The sequence below is a fragment of the Pelobates fuscus genome, chromosome 4 (genome assembly GCF_036172605.1).
Source record: "Pelobates fuscus isolate aPelFus1 chromosome 4, aPelFus1.pri, whole genome shotgun sequence".
Lineage (NCBI taxonomy): Eukaryota > Metazoa > Chordata > Amphibia > Anura > Pelobatidae > Pelobates > Pelobates fuscus.
This window is the reverse complement of record NC_086320.1, coordinates 170962706-170981638: the sequence shown is the minus strand read 5'-3', so window position 1 is coordinate 170981638 and position 18933 is coordinate 170962706. Positions and strand designations below refer to the sequence as shown.

At 41.0% G+C, this 18933-nt stretch overlaps 1 protein-coding gene across 2 annotated transcripts in view; it reads right to left on the bottom strand.

The window, feature by feature from the left end:
• The window catches only part of LOC134608714 (enoyl-CoA delta isomerase 2-like), an 89334-nt gene extending 71141 nt beyond the window's left edge, over positions 1 to 18193 (bottom strand). For both annotated transcript variants that reach the window (XM_063451771.1, XM_063451772.1), the window contains exon 1: positions 18034 to 18193. In XM_063451771.1, coding sequence (XP_063307841.1) covers positions 18034 to 18095 — 62 coding nt within the window. In that variant the 5' untranslated portion in view covers positions 18096 to 18193. The remainder of the gene's footprint in view (positions 1 to 18033) is intronic.
• Positions 18194 to 18933: the final 740 nt, after the last annotated feature.

Below are 18933 nucleotides of genomic sequence, written 5' to 3'. Positions count from 1 at the left end.
GATCGCCACCCCAGCCTTTTTGGCCGTTTGGTGGTTCGCGAAAAACCCCAACGGGTACCTCGCGTCTCTCAAGCGTGGGCTGTCTTCGCCTCGGAAGTGGGTCTCTTGAAGGAATGCCACTGACACCCGTTCAGCCATAGGGAGCGTAGGAGATGGGACCTCCTTTCTGGTACGTTCAGGCCCCGGGTGTTACTCGACCAGACATGGAGGGGGGCGAGAGCGTACCCCGTCCCCATGGGCCGTGGGATGAGAGGAGGGTTGGGAGGGATAAGGGGGGAGCGAGGAGAAGGGTGTGGTAAGCCCGGCGCGGGCTCGCAGTGACTCGGCAACTGTGGTGGTGGTGGTGTGTGGGCTCACAAAAGAAAAAGCGCCCCTCACCAACCCACCAGTTTTGGGGGGTGCCCGTCTATGGGGAACTCGGCCCTTAAAGCCCTAGTGCAGGGTTCAGGTATCGCTTACGGTATGTGTCGGGAGATCGTCCCTAGGTGCTGGCACTACAGCTAAAGAGGGGTTAGGTAACCGTTCCAGGTAGATCTAAGCCCTACCTATTGGGGTGTAAGTGTCACCAGATCCGTATATTATTATTATTATTGCCATTTATATAGCGCCAACAGATTCCATAGCGCTTTACAATATTTTGAGAGGGGGGATGTAACAATAAATAAGACAATTACAAGAAAACTTACAGGAATAATAGGTTGAAGAGGACCCTGCTCAAATGAGCTTACAGTCTATAGGAGGTGGGGTATTAGAAACATTAGGATAGGAAATATCAAGTAGGAGTGAAGCAGAGCTGGAGGAGAGAGCAAAGCACTATCCCATAGGAGAGCAAGAGACAGGTATGTAAGGGAGAGATTACTCTGGGAGGCCATACGCTTTCCTGAAGAGATGGGTTTTAAGGCCCTTATTAAATGATTGAAGACTAGGGGAGAGTCTGATGGCAGTAGGCAAGTTATTCCATAGGAGAGGAGCCGCCCGTGAGAGGTCCTGCAAGCGTGAGTTGGCCGTACGGGTGCGAGCAGCAGTCAGGAGGTGGTCGCGGGCAGAGCGGAGGGTACGAGGAGGGGCATACCTCTGGATCAGTGAAGAGATATAAGAGGGGCTGGAATTGTTCAGTGCTTTAAATGTATGGGTTAGCACTTTGAATTGACTCCTATAGGATACAGGGAGCCAATGTAAGGACTGGCAGAGGGGCGAGGTGTGAGAGGACCGACTGGATAGGAAAATCAGTCTAGCTGCAGCATTCATTACAGACTGTAGCGGGGCAGTACGGCTTTTGGGGAGACCAATCAGGAGAGGGTTACAGTAATCCATGCGGGAAATTACTAGAGCATGGACAAGCTCCTTGGTAGCATCTTGCGTAAGAAAGGGGCGGATGCGGGCTATGTTTTTGAGTTGGAACCTACAGGACTTGGCAACAAACTGGATGTGAGACTCAAAGGTGAGACCAGAGTCAAGTATGATGCCAAGACAGCGCGCTTGTAGGGATGGACTTATGTGGATATCACTGACTTGAAGGGAGAGTGAGAGAGGAGGATCAGTATTAGGAGGAGGAAAGACAAGGAGTTCAGTTTTAGAGAGGTTAAGTTTGAGAAAGCGTGACGACATCCAGTCAGAGATGGAAGAGAGGCAAGCAGTGACACGTTGCAGGACAGCCGGGGAGAGGTCCGGTGAGGAGATGTATATCTGAGTGTCATCAGCGTACAGGTGGTAGTTGAATCCAAAAGAGGCAATAAGTTTTCCAAGAGAGGCAGTATAAAGAGAAAATAGAAGGAGACCAAGGACAGAGCCTTGGGGAACTCCAACCGAGACAGGGCGAGGGGAGGAGGTATCCTTGGAAAAGGAGACACTAAATGAGCGTTGGGAGAGATAGGAGGAAAACCAAGAGAGGACAGAGTCACAGAGACCGAGTGATTGAAGAGTTTGAAGGAGGAGAGCATGATCAACTGTGTCAAAGGCAGCAGAGAGGTCAAGGAGAATTAATATGGAGTAGTGACCTTTGGATTATATCAAGTATATCAAGTGTAACTATGACGTGTCCAGCCCGCCTGGCCGAGGGTACTCAGGTGTCACGGGAGGCATGTGGTCATTATGGAGCGCTATATGTTTAGTCCCGTTGGCGGTGGCTGAGCGACTAGCAGCGCTCGGGGGGACCGGTTCATCCTGTCAAGTCTCAGAGCAACGGGGGGGGGGGGGGGGGGGGGGTTACCCTCTGTCTAGGTGCGGATAGTTCAGTGTGTCCAATGCACGTCTCGGTTAACCCTGCTCGTCTGTCCATACGGCAGTCCCGGTCTCCCGCCCCGATGTTCCCAATGTCAGGGGTGGAGCATGCTTGCTATATTGCCGGTCAGGGGTATGTCTAGGTCGGCCACTGTCCAGGGCCCTCACGGGATCGTTGCTTGGGGCCACCTATCGTCGGTTCCCTCCGAATGACCGGGGGCCAATTTGGCTCTATGGTCCCAGGCCATGTCTTTCCGCCTCGACTAGCCTGCCTATTCAGGGCAGGGGTCCCTATTGTACACTCGAAATCCTCGTGAGAGGGCTATTAGTTATCTCGTCACACATAAACAGTAATTACAACAAGCTTAGCGAGCCCCGTCCAGCCCACCCCTCAAGCCTCGTGTTCCTTTCATGTCATCACAGGGGGCCCGGTCACGCTGTTAAAGCGCCCAGCGCTGACCGGGCCCCCTTACAATCCGCATCCATCGGGTGGCCCTGACAGCATGGGCCACCCGATGGACACTTTGGAAGGCGGCCCCCGGCGGTTAGTGCTCCAGTAAGAGCGGATCGAGGGCTTCTTTATTATCCCCATGAGCATTGTTAGAGCAGATAATAGTTTTTTAGAGGTCAGGGACATCTGTGGGATGCCAAGCATGCTCCCTGACTACATAGCTACCTGGATTTGCATTAAAAAAAAAAATTGGGTAGCAATCTCCTCACAGAAGGTATCCCCCAAAAATAGCTCCATATACTGCATAGCGGAGAAGTCCTGCACATTGACATTAATGCCTGCGTTGGCACTAAAAGGGAGGATGTTGGGCTCAACTAACTGTGAAGGTACCCAGTCCTCCTCCACATTCGGCGTAGCAGGTGAAGCACAGCTTCTTTTTGCAGCAGGCTCACAGAAAGATGACGTGTCACTAAACTGACCTGGGTCAAAATCGGACGCAGTGTCAGTGGCGTCAGAGTATGACGCCAATAAGGCATATGCCTCCTCCAAGCTATACATGCGCTGCATGTTTCACCAACACACTACCTGACACAAAACTAACAAATTGCTAACAAAGTTTTTTTTTTACATTTTTGAAAAAAAAAAAAAAAAATGTAAAAGATTTTTAACAGACTAAAACAGAATTTAGCAGCAATCCCTAAACTAACTCCTGCAAAGAGAATCTAATGGAGATTTGGGGGGGAAGGAAACTGACTAAAGTTTGACGCTTATTAAAAAAAAAAAAAAAAGTCTAAAAAACAAACACACAAAGCAGCTTTTTGAAAACAAAAAAACAAAAAAAAACAAAAAACTTAACCCCTTAAGGACAGAGCTTCAGAAGCTTGACTTACGCTTAATGACACAAGCAATTTTTGCATTTTCTTGCTGTTTGCATTCAACTGCAATTTGCATCTCTCTCATTTATTGCACCGACACATATTATATACTATTTTTTAAAGGACAGAAAGGGCTTTAATTTGATATAACATATATATGTATAAATGCTTACTTATTATAAAAAAAATACAGAAAAATGCAAAAAAAAAGAAAAATATTGGTTTTTTTTTTACAGTTTTTGCAATCATAATGTGTGCATAATTAGTGCAGGTTAAGGAAAGTAATTAAAAATAAATTCATTTATTTGTTCTGATTTACAGAATATATAATGTGTCTGGGATTTTAAGTTTTTTTTGGTAGTTACAGGTCACAAAGCACAAGGAGTAAAATAAAATTTTAATGTGGAGCGATTTTAGAATTTGGTATGTTTGTCTTGTAAGCCTAATAGCCATAAAATAAAACAAAATTGCCACACAAAAGTATATATTTATATAAAGTAGACATCACAGGCTATTTACCTAAGGTTGTTTTGACACTTTCTACGTAGCCATTTTACCGCCAACCTCTGCTAAATATTGGAGTAAAATTGTGTTTTTTGGGGGTTTTCGCACACAAACGTATAACAAAGAACTTCTCATGTGTATTTTGTAAAGTTGGTGTGTGCTATTCCTGTACAAAGTTTTATTATGTGTTCAGTTACTTCTGCTGAGTACAACGGTACCCCCATTGTATGTCTTTGGCACTATTTCGTGAAGCTACAGTGCCATACAGGAGACCTGTCCTTTTCAGTATTCACAGTAGAATTTTGAGAGACGGATTTAATGAGTCTATGCTTCCATTTGGGGTATTATAACAGTTTGAATGTTCAAAAAAAAAACCACAAAGGCCTACCATTTGTAAAAGTAGACACTCCAGGGTATATCATAAGGTGCATATTGTGCCTTAGCATGCCCCCATTTTTTCACCAATATATGCCAAAGTATGTGGTAAAAAATAATTTTGTGCATTTTTTGACATACGGATTGCATTTTTTCTGGGCATTTTGTATATTTCATATGTGCCACTAAGTTCAAAACCTCCAAATTATGCTCAGCTAAGTCTTCTGAGTAAAAAGACATCCCCAATGAATGTCTTTGGCACTATTTTGTGAAGCTACAGTGGCATATTGGAGACCAAGCCATATCAGTTTTTACAGAACTTTGAATTTTGACGCTGGGCCTATGTGCAATTTCCAAGCATCTTCGTAAGTTTTGAATTCAAACTACCCCACAAAGGCCTACCATTTCTTAAAGTAGACACCCCAGGGTATTTCAAAAGGCATATTTTGAACCTTAGCGTGGGATAATTTTTCCGCTAGCTTGTACCAGGTGTAGTGGTAATGAGCGTTTTTTCTGCCTTTTTGACACACAAAGTGAGTTTGCACAGTATATTTTGCAAACCTTATGTGTACCACCACTCTATAATACTTTATATGTTGCTCAGCTATGTCAGCTGAGTATAAAAATACCCCCGTATGTACCTTTGCCAGGTATATGTGGACATCGGAGGGGCACATTTGGGACACAGCCATTCCATTATTTTTCAAACTTTAAATTTTTACGCTGTGCCCATGTCCCATTTTAGAGTATTTTACCAGGCTATATAATCCAAATACCCCATAAAGCCATACCATTTCTTAAAGAAGACATCCCAGGGTATTTCAAAAGGCATATTTTGAACCTTAGCGTGGGATCATTTTTCCGCTAGCTTGTACCAGGTGTAGTGGTAATGAGCGTTATTAAATTAATTTTTTAACTTTTTCAAACTTTTTTACTTTTTAAAACTATTTTTTCAACTTTTGTTTTGCTTATTCATTTTTTTAAAGTTTCCTAAACTTTCGTAAAACTTTTTTTTACAGATTTAACATTTTTCTAAGCTTTTTCTTTTACCGTTAACCCCTAACTAGCAGTAAGCAGCACTAACAGTAAATTCCCCATTTTCCCATAACTCCCACCCACCCCAGCTAGCAAAATATTTAATTATACAATATTTAAATTAGTTAATTAAATTAATTTAACCCCTGAGGGTTAAAAAATAAATAAACGTTAATCGTCAGGGGTTAAAAAAAAATTAGATCACAGTATAATACTGTGATCTGTATTTTGATCACTGTAGGTAGTGATAGACTGGCAGGGAATGGGTTAATTTTTATTTGGACTGGGTAAAGGGTTTTTTTTAAAAAAATTTTTACTTAAACGTTATTAAAACTTTTTTTTAACTTAATTTTTTAACTTTTTAAAGCTTATTTTAAAACTTTTTTTAACGTTAACCCCTAGTTAGCCTAACACTAAATCCCCCAATTCCCCACTAACTTCCACCCTCCCCAGCTAGCTAAATTTATAATTTTAAAATATTTAAATTAATTAATAAAATAAATTTAACCCCTGAGGGTTAAAAAAAAAAAAAGAATTAACCCTCAGGGGTTAAAAAAAAAAATCAGATCATATTAAAATGTAATCCCTGCCAATTGATCACTGTAGTCAGTGATCAATTGGCAGGGAAGGGGTTAATTTTTTATTAAAATGGTAAAGGGGGGGTAAAGGGGGGTGGGATTTTAAATAAACTTTATTTTTTGAACACCAGGGGGCAGGATCAGCACTGATCCGTCTCCCTGCAATTCACACTGAACCCGGAAGTGCAGGGAGGCGGAGGTGAGTATGCAGAGCACATGTGCCCGCTCAGACATGCTGTCAGAGCGGGCACATGTACTGGGACAGCCCGATCCGGTGCTCCCGGGCTGCCTCTAATGCAGAGGCAGACCGGAGCACCATTAACCCCACGATCGCCGCGATCTGGGGTTAATTTTACCACGTGACGGACAAGGTCCGTCACCCGTCGTTAAGGGTATCCCCTGGATGACGGACCTCGTCCGTCACCCGTCGTGAAGGGGTTAAGGACACATGACATGTCATGAATCCCTTTAATTCCAGAAGTTTGGTCCTTAAGGACACATGACGGAAATATTCCATCATGATTCCCTTTTATTCCAGAAGTTGTGTCATTAAGGGGTTAAGGGCAAAAAAAATAGAAATTACAGACAGTACTAATGCACTGCTGTAACAGGACTTGGGAGGGAAGGGATTAACATTTTTTTTATTTTATTTATTTATTTTTTTACAGGTTTTGACACTTCTAGCAACACTTTTAACACTGCAATTGGCGGTTACTATTTGCCTGGGATTCCGGGCAGATAGTAACAACGGGATTTCCGCCCGTTTTCCTTTATGACGGTTCAGGTCCGTCACCGGTCCTCAACGGTATGTTACCGATGACGGTCCTGAACCGTCATTGGTCAGCAAGGGGATAAGTACCCCTCCTCGGGATCTGATTGGCAATAACCGACCTTTGACCCCAAAGGCAATTACCAGGTGTGCATGATTGCTGTTCAGCACAAACCCACCTGTGGACCTGATTGGCCTTGCACATTACCTTTGACCCTAAAAGTAATTAACAGGTTTGCATGATTGCTGCTTGGCACAGATTTTCATGTGCTGATGAATATGTGACAGTATCTCAGGAATGTGTTGCCTGGCACAACTTTTCCTGTCAGGACAGTAAAGTGAGCTTCAGGAAATCTTCAGGAAAAAGAAATTTATGGCAAGTAAACATTTTTGCTTTTCCCTTCAGATTAGAGGCAGTGCTTTACAACAGGGATAAATCAAAGCAATCCCCTAAGGGCGGGACTCATTTCACAACAGCTTGTCACACCTTGCGCCCAAAAGTTGCGTCTTCCGAGGCCAGTATGTCTAGCAAACGTATAAAGAGATGAGCAAGTGGCTGCAGAACAAATTAGAAAAGGCGTAGCTGAAGCCCACAGGGCCCAAGATGTGGATATAGCTCTGATAGAATGAGCTTTAATGGAGAAAGGCACAGCAACGTTGCAAACGAATGCATTCTTTTAACCATCTGGCCAGAGATCCTTTTGAAGCCATCAAACCTTTTTTAGGACCATGACACATGACAAAAAGTCTGTTAGATTTCCTAAAGGCCTTTGTACTTTCCAGGTACTGTAGCAGAGATCTCTTAACGTCCAGACAGTGGAATTTAACTTATAACGCATTAGAAGGCTGTTGGCAAAAAGTAGGTAAAATTAATTCTTGATTGATGGTAGAGGAAGAATATACCTTGGGAATAAAAGAAGGATCCAGCTTTAACACTGCTTTGTCTTGATGGAAAACTAAAAAAGGAAAATTCGCATTGGCCACCAAAACCAAAAGTCTTGAATGATAAAACGTTTCTAGAGGTTCAAACGGAGGTTCGCAGAGCTGATAAAACCAAACTAAGACCCCTTGGAGGACAAGTTTCTCTGATGGTAGGAACCAAATGAGACAGCGCCTTGGAAAATATGGACATTAGAATATTTGAAGCCAAACATTTGAACCAAAAGAAACGGATAGCTGAAACTTGGACCTTGTGTGTGGCTGGTTTCAAACCTTTCGCAAAGCCCATCTGAAGGAAACCAAGGATGTTTGGAATGGAAGCGGATACTGGATTTTCCTTGACCTTAAAACACCAAGAACAAAACTTCTTCCATATTCTGGAATACATTTTGGAAGTAGATTATTTTTTTTATCAGCCATCAAAATCTTAACCTCAGGCGACAAACCCTTTCTCTTTAATATCTGGTATTCAGACACCATGTTGTGAATTTGAATTGCATCAGAGTCGGAAGTGGTACCATGGAGTGTTCCAGTATGTCTACTGACAGGGGAAGTTTCCAAAAGGTTTAGGAGAATTGAGAACCAACTTCTTCTCGGCCACCAAGGGAAAATTAGGATTATTCTTACCCTTTCTATCCTGATCTTCTGTAGAACCCTGGGAATAAGAGAAACAGGAGGAAACACATAAGCTAGGCCGAACTTCCAGGGAATTGAAAGAGAGTCTATGACCTCTGGTCTGTCTGCCTGATTCACAGATGCAAATCTTCTTGTTTGATTTGAAGCCATAAAGTCTATTTCTGGATAACCAAATGTCTTTGTTATTTGACTGAAGATCTGGGAAGAAAGGGACCAATCTGCTTGCTTTAAATGTTGACAACTTAAAGCATCTGCCAGTACGTTGAATTCTCCTTTTATGTGAACCGCTGAAATTGACAGAAGGTGGAACTCTGACCACAGCATAATTCTGGAACACAGATCTTCCAAACCCGTTGACCTTGTTCCTCCTTGTTTGTTCATATAAGCTACTGTTGTAGAATTGTCTGACCTGATCTGGACATGTTGATTCTGGATCTGATTCTGAAAAGCAATGAGAGCCAGCCAGACAGCCTTCAGTTTTTTGTAGTTCGATGAACTTCTTAAATCTTTTACTTGCCAAACTCCTTGTCTCTTCTTTTCTCCCAAATGAGCACCCCAGCCAAGACCTGAGGAGTCTGTTAAAACTTTGAACGACTTCATTTGGAAAGAGGCCTGATTGCAGGAAGCGGGACGAGGTCCACCAGAGAAAACTCTTCAGCGCCTGACTGTGGAGTTTCATAGGCATGTCCAAGCTGTACGTTTGCTTGTTCCAGAAGCTTAAAAATTTTTTTGAAGGGGTCTCATTCTGGCCTTTGCTCAATTGACTGCTGGGATAGAGGCTGTGAAAAGACACAGCAAACTCATTGCTTCTCTGATGGAGCACAAACTTCTTTCTCTGAGATTCTGAATAGCCAGAGCAATATTCGTTCTTTTTTCTTCTGGAAGGAAGATCTTCATAGAGAGTATGTCTATAATCAGACCCAGGAACGGAATTTTTTGGACTGGGACCAATTGCGACTTTTAATTTATCAACTTTTAATTTATCCGAAATTTATCAACCAACCATGATTTTTTAGAGAGTCTAAAGCCGTACTAAGGTCTAGATAAAGTTGTTCTTTGGCGTCTGCACTCAAAAGCCAGTCATCTAAATAAGGGATGACATTGACTCCTTTTCCCCTTAAATCTGCTGAAACTACTACCAGAATCTTTGTGAACACTCTTGGGGCTGAAGACAGACCAAAGGGAAGAGCTCTGAACTGGTAATGTAAAGTCTGACTCTGGAAGTTGATAGCGAACCTTAGGAATCTTTTGCTGGGTTCTGCGATGGGAACGTGTAAATAGCAGTCTTTTAGATCCAGAGAAATCAGCCAATTTCCTGGTTGAATAATGAGAGTTGTGGACTTTATGGTTTCCATATGAAACATATTTTTTGGCCTTCAGCAATCTCACTGCCTACCTGCATCCTAGGAAATGTTGGTAAGTACAGTATAGTGATATTATAACATTATGGGCAGTGTGTATAGGTATATAATATCATTATATGGGCAGTGTGTGTAGAGTGATATTATATGGGCAGTGTGGGTATAGTGACAAATTATTTCCATTAATGTGGTGTATATAAATTTATAACTGGCAACCTCAACAGTATAATATGTAATATGAAAAGATCCCTTATTTTATTGGCTTGTAGTTTTCCATATTAGATTCATTAAAAACTCATTAAAAAGTCTAATATTAATACATTTATAGAAAAAAAAATGTTTTAAAGTAATTTGCAGAAAAAAATAAAATAATTTTCATTTCAGTGCATCCCTAGGATTTGTAATTTTTTTCTCTTACACAATATATCACATAATCTGATATTATACTGGGTACATTATTTTCTTGCCCTCTGATTATAACATTTTGCTAAGCATAAGATATCTTGTTTAAAATGTTGTTCCCACATACCAGTGCATTTCTGAATTATAGAGTTATCTGTGTGATCATATGTTTGCTTATTAGGAAACCATACCTTTAATCTGTTTCGCACAGCGGTGCATCAAATTCCTACATCTACTCATTATACAAACGTATTATATAAGTTAGTCTTCAACTGCCACCTACTGGAACATGCAATCCCAATGACTAAACTGTCCAAATAACTGGAATTATAGCAGCATTACTTTTTATTTTTTTTAAAGGGACACTATAGTCACCAGAACTTCAGCTTGTTGCATTTGTTCTGGTGAGTATAATCATTCCCTTCAGGCTTTTTGCTGTAAACACGATTTTTGGAGAAAATGCAGTGTTTACATTACTGCCTAGGGGCTACCTCCACTGGCCACTCCTCAGATGGCTGCTAGAGGTGCTTCCTGGGGCAGTGCTGCACAGTGAGCAGCACTGCCATTCAGTGTCTCCAACCTCTGCATGCAGACACTGAACTTTCATAATAGAGATGCACTGATAATTCATCTCTATGAAGAGATGCTGATTTGCCAGGGCTGTGTTTGACTTGTGCTGGCTCTGCCCCTGATCTGCCTCCTTGACAGTCTCAGCCAATCCTATGGGGAAGCATTGTGATTGGCTCAGACCACCACTTCTGATGTCAGTAGACAGCAGCTGCAGACTTCAACACAAGTAGGATTGTAACATATTTAGAGAGGCAAGGGGGGCTAGATGGTGGTTTTAACACTACAGGGTCAGGAACACTTTAAGGAACACTATAAAGGTTAGGAATACATATATTCCTAACACTATAGTGCTGACATAGTAGTTTATGTTACTGAACCACTCAGAATAGAGTAAAAAGATGTTCTTTTCTCTCTTGCCTCGCTGGTCTCCATGGCTGAGATCAATCTTTATGATCTCAGCCAAGCCAGTGCTTTCCCATAGAAAAACGTTGGGAGGCTATTGCATACGCACAGCAAAACACTGTGCCGCGCCAAATCAGCATCTCCTCATAGAGATGCATTTAAATCAATGCATCTCTATGGGGAGCGTTCAGAGTCTCCAGATGCTGAACGTAGGTGCCACTGGCATAGGAAGTACAAATACAGAAAAATAAGTCCTGCGCTCACTCCCATCACTCCTGGGCGGCAGCAACGACTACAGTACACATCAGCCCCAAGATATAGTAAAAACAAGTTACCTGCGCGCTCTCCTTAATCCCTATGTATATTTACAGAAATGGAGGTCATTTAGTTACTCCAATGGCCATTGGAGGGAATGCCTGCCTGCCAATGTCTAGGCAGACCCCCCTAAACGGGTCCTACATCAATTATGGAACAAAACTAAAATTCTAGATTTTCTTTTAGTACAGAACAATTGCGTCCTTAAGAGATTAAACTTGAGGACTCAGGAAAGAATAAAATAAAAATAAATTCAGACACAGGAAGACAAACCTAACCGGTTTACTTGAAAATGTTTGGCTTGAAAATGAGAACACATTTCAATCAGACATTTTATCTCCATTAGGATTACAGTGGGAACATTCTGACAAATTCATCTCAGCAACCAATGCAGCCAGCAAGAAAACCTATTTTGATTTTCAACTTTGCCCTACTTTTTCTTCCATGAACAAGACATGTGACAATGATCGGTTTCAAACTCTGGACATGAGGGAGGACCTTTTAAAAGGAATCTGCTTTTGATACATTTAGTTTGCACATTGAAACCACTTTATTTTCATTAATACAATAAACATTAACTTGATATGTACTGGTATATACTATAGACAGAGTTGTCATAATTCTGTGACAAACAACTGCCTTTATCAGTGCAACCCAATTACCGATTGTAACATACAAAATTAAGGCATAACTTAAAGAAGAACTGTCACATCAAAAAAAAATTATAATTTAAATATAACATTTTCATCAGGTATTAAAAAGTAATAAATCGATAAAAAAAAAATTCTGAAAAAAAATAAACTTTAACAAAACTATAGTATATGATAGGATTTATTTATAGTCTTGGAATTTGACAGTTTGATGATGTCACTGCACTGTACAGGGAGTGAAGCAGTGAATACCATAAGACTAATTGTTGGTTTTTAAACATTAACACAAGGTGCATGTACAGGGAGGGAAAAAAAAAAAAAGTATTTGATCCCCTGCTGATTTTGAACGTTTGCCCACTGAAAAAAAATGATCAGTCTATAATTTTAATGGTAGGTGTATTTTAAAAAATCCCCAAAAACATGTAAAAAAAAAAAAAGTTATAAATTGATTTGCATGTCAATGAGTGAAATAAATATTTCCCCCCTTCAACTTAGTACTTGTTGGCAATTACAGAGGTCAGATGTTTCTTGTAGTTGGCCACCAGGTTTGCACACATCTCAGGAGGGATTTTGTCCCACTCCTCTTTGCAGATCCAAGTCACTAAGGTTTCGAGGCTGACATTTGGCAACTCGAACCTTCAGCTCCCTCCACAGATTTCCTATAGGATTAAGGTCTGGAGACTTGCTAGGGCACTCCAGGAACTTAATGTGCCTCTTCTTGAGCCACTCCTTTGTTGCCTTGGCTGTGTGTTTTGAGTCATTGTCATGCTGGAATACCCATCCACGACCCATTTTCAATGCCCTAAATGAGGGAAGGAGGTTCTCACCCAAGATTTGATGGTACATTGCCCCATCCATCGTTCCTTTAATGCAGTTGTCCTGTCTCCTTAGCAGAAAAACACCGCCAAAGCATAATGTTTTCATCTCCATGTTTGACAGTGTGGATGGTGTTCTTGGGGTCATGGGCAGTATTCCTCCTCCAAGCAGGGCAAGTTGAGTTGATGCCAAAGAGCTCGATTTTGGTCTCATCTGACCACAACACTTTTACCCAGTTCTCCTCTGAATCAGTCAGATGTTCATTGGTAAACTTCAGACAGGCCTGTACATGTCCTTTCTTGAGCAGGGGGACCTTATGGGCACTGCAGGATTTCAGTCCTTCACGGCATAGTGTGTTCCCAATAGTCCCCAAGAAAACAATTGGTATCATTAACAAGATCCTCCCGTGTAGTTCTGAGCTGATTCCTCAACGTTCTCATGATTATTGAAACTCAACGAGGTGAGATCTTGCATGGAGCACCAGACCGAGGGAGACAGAGTTATTTTGTATTTCAATTACCATCTGCAAAGTTTTACCATTGTGTGCGCTATCACCTTGTTCCCTGTTTGATCTACGTATGTATTAAGTGTGAAAGAGACATTGCACTTGGGTGATTTTTTGACTGCACTGGGTTTTAATTACTGCGCCATTGATACTTCAAGGATCACTATAGGGTCAGGAACACAAACATGTATTCCTGACCATATAGTGCTAAATTCACCATCTAGCCCCCTTGGGCCCCTCATGCCTCCATAAATATAACAACATCTTACTGTATTCAAGCCCGAAGCTGTAACTCTGCATGCTGTTTGCCTACAAAAAAACCAAGCAGTCTGCTGACATCATCAGAAGTGGTGGCCTGATCCAATCACAATGCTTCCCCATAGGATTGGCTGAGACTGACAAAGAGGCAGTTCAGGGGCAGAGCAATCATGATTCAAACACAGCCCTAGCCAATCAGCATCTCCTCATAGAGATTAATTGAATCAATTAATCTCTATGAGGAAAGTTCAGTGTCTGTATGCAGAAGGAGGAGACACAATGTTTGGATGCATTTTAGGATCTCTAACAGCTATCTGAGGAGTGGCCAGTGAAGTTATCACTAGGCTGCAATGTAAACACTGCATTTTCTCTGAAAAGACGGTGTTTACATCAAAAAGCCTGAAGGTAACGATTCTACACACCAGAACAAAGTCAATAAGCTGTAGTTGTTCTGATGACTATAGTGTCCCTTTAAACGTTTTTAATTATTAGGTCTACAATCTTGTCCCTGACATCCTTGAACAGGTCTTGGCCATGATGGAGAGTTTGGAATCTGATTGATTTATTGCTTCTGTGGACAGGTGGCTATTATACAGGTAACAAGCTGAGATTAGGAGCACTCCCTCTAAGAAATCTTTTTGATTCATAGGGGATCAAATACTTATTTCACCCATTGACATGCAAATCAACGTACAACTTTTTTGACATGCGTTTTTCCTTTTTTTTGTTATTCTGTCTCTCACTGTTAAAATACACTTACCATTAAAATTATAGACTGATCATTTCTTTGTCAATGGACAAAGGTTCAAAATCAGCAGGGGATCAAATACTTTTTCCCCCCTCACTGTATATGGCTGAAGAATCAAGGCATATACTAATGGTAGGGATGCACTTCTATTTCCTTACAAAAACTTGATAAAAGGATCATTACATAAAATAGAAAATAGTTTACCATAGCTTTATTTTTTTGCAATCGATGGGGGATATGTTCTGCCTCAAGGATGATTAGTACCAGGCAAGAGATCAATAGGGCAGCCAGATATGGTGAGGTGGTAGATTTTGTCTACTTCTCATATAAAATACCATCACCAAATCAGTATATGGGGAAGGTAACTGGGTGGCAAGAACAGATTTCCACGGAGGTGAAACAGAAAAGATGTGAAACAGGACCCAAATTAGTTATATTGCCCTCCTTTCAACTGATATTGGGAATGTGTTTTGTAAACCAGGGAGACACCAGAACTATTGTGCAGCAGGTAGAAGAATTCACTTGAAAGAAAAAGGTCTTCCAGATGCAATACATGCACATAAATACATATAGGAATTGGCTCTTCAGATATTGGTTATATGATATTAAAGGCAGAAATGTCTCCCATCTATGGCCTTAATAACGAAAGGGGTTTGTTTTGGACAAGGTGATGCCCTTGTGATGGGCAAATTTAGAATCTATAAAGTTTTCAGCAGCCCCAGAGTCCAAAAGAGTTTGGGTGGCTACAGAGAATCCATTGCTATCTAGCAGGATGGAAAGGTGCCTAGTTTGCTAAAGGGAATAGTATTTAGACCTAAGGCTTGTCCCCAATATGGCCTTAGGGTGCTGGCATTTCCCAGAATGATTGGGCAAATAGTCCTAAGGTACCCCTTCTTCCCACACTACAGGCAGAGACCAACCCATTGCCTATAATATTTCTCTGCCTCAGACAGACCAAGTCAGACCTAACTGCAAAGGTTTTTCCTCCGAGGCACTTAGACCAGTGTCAGTGGAGATCAAACGTTTAAAACAAACAGTCATACCAAAACCCAGGAGCAAGCCATAGAAAAAGGTTCTCCTAGCCTTCTCCTTCTCTTTGATGACCCGATGGGTGAAGATACATGTATCAATCTAAGTAAGACACACACAGTCAGGTATTCACTGTATGAGGGAAGGTCTCTGGCAGCAACCTTGGCCCAGTCAATAGGGAAAGAGTGAGGGGAAAAACTCAAAATGAATTGCTACTTGAACCCCTAAAACCTTGTGGTTTTCCCCCACAGGGCAGATAATTGTAAACATGCAGAGTGGGACCCTTTTTGCCACTTTCATGACAAGTTGAAGTAGAGGATACTACGGTTTGTGGGACAACAGGAGAAGAGGGTTCACTAGTGTTTGGACAGACTATGCTATCTGATCCATCCTGTGGTTCTGCTTCTCCAACCTTTTTATAATGTCAGGATACGAGAGGTTCCACAGCATGAGAGATATAGATATATAGAGATTATATATATATATATATATATATATATATATCAGAAACCCACCAAGGGCAGAGTGGGAATGATAGAAATGAGTATTACCAACTTTAGGGTGGCTGGGCATAATGCTTGGGATAGAAATCAGAAGTATCAAAACTATATTTAACACAATTCAGGGCAGGAGAAAAAAAAACAACAAAACACACTAGAATATCAGAGGATAACCCAATTAAGGACACAACAAAATTCTAAGTCAGAAATGTGGCCAGTGCACTGGAATCAGGACTAAGACAACTCATGGTCAGGTACGTAGTCAAGCACAGGGTCAAAGAGGCAGTCGGAACATTAGCATGAGAATAATTCAATTCAACACTATAACTAGATTGGTAACAAAGCATAACAAAAAAGTAATGAGGCCACATAACGCTTCCTTCACAATGTCTCACTACTTCATTTTGGAAATGAAGAGCCAAGGGAGGTGCATGTTATGCATCTGTCATCTAACAAAATCGACTGAATTAATAACTAATGGATTATAAATATAATTCACTCTTGCATTCTGTGAGAAGAGTGTCCCATCACAGCAAAAACTACTAACTTAAAGGATTAGTCAAAACATCATAACACTGTAAGCAAAGCTTGTTGTGAAAACTACCCAACACCGATGCTCTGTGAGTGACCTATAACAGCAGCAATTTAAAAAAAAAAGCACTGCAGCTCTAAGATATTGCCATGTTAACCAGACAGCTAAAATGCTCAGGTCCCAGGGTGACTATATTAAAGGAACACTAGTTGCTAAAATCTAATTGGAGATTAGATTTCTGTGGGAATAAGGCATTGTGTCACTTATAGCAGTGTTGGAGTATATGCCATAGACATCAGTGTTGTACTCTCTCCTCAAGCAGCAATGTCACCATTGGGATTCTTTTCAAAATATTCAAAGATTCCAGAAGGTAACAGAGCTGTTATAAAATGATTTTTGTTTTTAAGTTCCTAGTGATGCTATGGTTCCAGTGGTATCTATACATGGATTAGTGAGCTGAATGAACAAAGTTGTTCAGTATAGTGATACATAACCTCATACAGTATAGCAAAGTTATCAACCATAAATGTTCAGTATGATATATGGCTGTACTTACTATGCTTACATATACAGTAATGTATAATATTCAGCTTTATATACCATAAAACAGTTATACTAAAAATTTGGAATCTCTGCAGCTGATCGTTCTGCTTCCTGCTACGTCACTTCTAAAGTCCAATCCAATGCTCTCACAGAAGAGCACTGCAGACAAAATGCCCATGCATGGTTAGTGCAATATTTGGCTGTGGCTGGGCATGCCCACTTGGTTGAGATCACACTTGAGGATGTCAGCCAATCCAATGCTTTCTCACAGAAAAGCATTGGGAGGCTATCGTGCATGCACTGCAAAATGCCACACTGTACCAATCAGCATCTCCTCATAGAGATGCATTAAATCAGTGCAACTCTATTGGAAATGTTTAGCACCCTGGAAGCACCTCTAGTGGCTTTGAGTGACTGCTACTGGAAGTGTTCCTAAGCTGTAATGTAAACACTGCCTTTTCTCAGTATAAATGCAGTGTTTACATTAAAAAGCTTGCAGGGACTCATTATACACACCAGAACAACTACATTAAGATATAGTTGTTTTTGAGAATATAGTGCCCCTTTAAAGATAAAGGACCACTGCATCCAGACCACTTAATTCAGATTAAGTTCTTAGAACTTCTTAAATCAACAAGTGTAGGAAATCCCACCTGGAACATCAATTCAAATAATAGAAGCTTATAACATGCTAAGAGCTAGTTCTTATCAAGTATAAACAGGTTACTAAACAGAAATAACTTACAAAATCATCAAACACCTGTGAAATTGTGTATCATATTCACATTATACTAACCTCAATTCCATGATTTTAGCCACATTTCAATAAATGTCTGCAAGAGAACTGAGCAATATTCACACTCAGGGTTACAATGTGTACAGGTGCAACATGGAACCCCGGTGATACATTCATACTAAAACAGTTCCTATAAGGGCAAAGTGAAGTAGTTATGGAACTAGGCATCAAACTTGCCCTGTCTCCTACTCCATGCATTAAAGGGCTAATGATCTGGAACGCACCTGATCGCCCTGGGCAATGAGATCCACCCGCACCTCTGTACACAGAACAAGGAAGCAGCCATGGGTTACAAAAGGCGTCCTCTGAGACAGGCTGCTCTTAGAGGACTAACCAGCGAATCTCTCACACTCATGGCCACTGACAAAGGCTCTTCAAATGGATAACATACAGCTTGCCAGCAGATGTAACGCGTCCACTGATTGGTTTACAGAAGGTACTCATGCTCCTTGGACGTTTCGAGAACGTCACATATTTACAAGGACAACTATCTGGCAGCTTTCTATGTTTCTTAGTGCCGTGCGCCCCCGCTGGGTGAAACACGTACTGCAGCATACCTTTGTATTTGCTAATGGACTTTGAACGCGTAATTTTTTCAAGGAATCGTCCTGCCTGTTACGGGCTATCAGTGATTAAATGAGTTGTAGCGCTGCTTCTCCCACATTATCTGATAAACCAGTCTAATAACGGGAAAACTACAATAATTACATATTTGTTAAACTCTCTTGGTGTATGCGAATGACTCTTAAAGGGGTACTGTCATTTAAAATAGGGGTTATTAATGCCCTCTAGTCCCCCATCAATTCTATAGTGAAACTTGAAGTTCTATTCTTTAGGTTTAAAAGACAAAGACAACTACATAAACCTGATGTGAATTTTTTTTATTTTTTTTAAAGGTACTTTTTTTTTTTTTTCTTTACTGGCACTGGCATTCCTAAATATTCCCCAGCACAAATTTTGAATGTTTCTTTAAATATTGAATATTACTTTCCCATGTGTATTACCTACAGAGGTGTTTCCCAAACCAGTCCTCAAGACCCAACAATAGTCTAGGTTTTGTCAGTATCCCATTAGCATAAAAAGGTAAATACATAATTCGTGTATTGTTGTGTGATCATAGTATT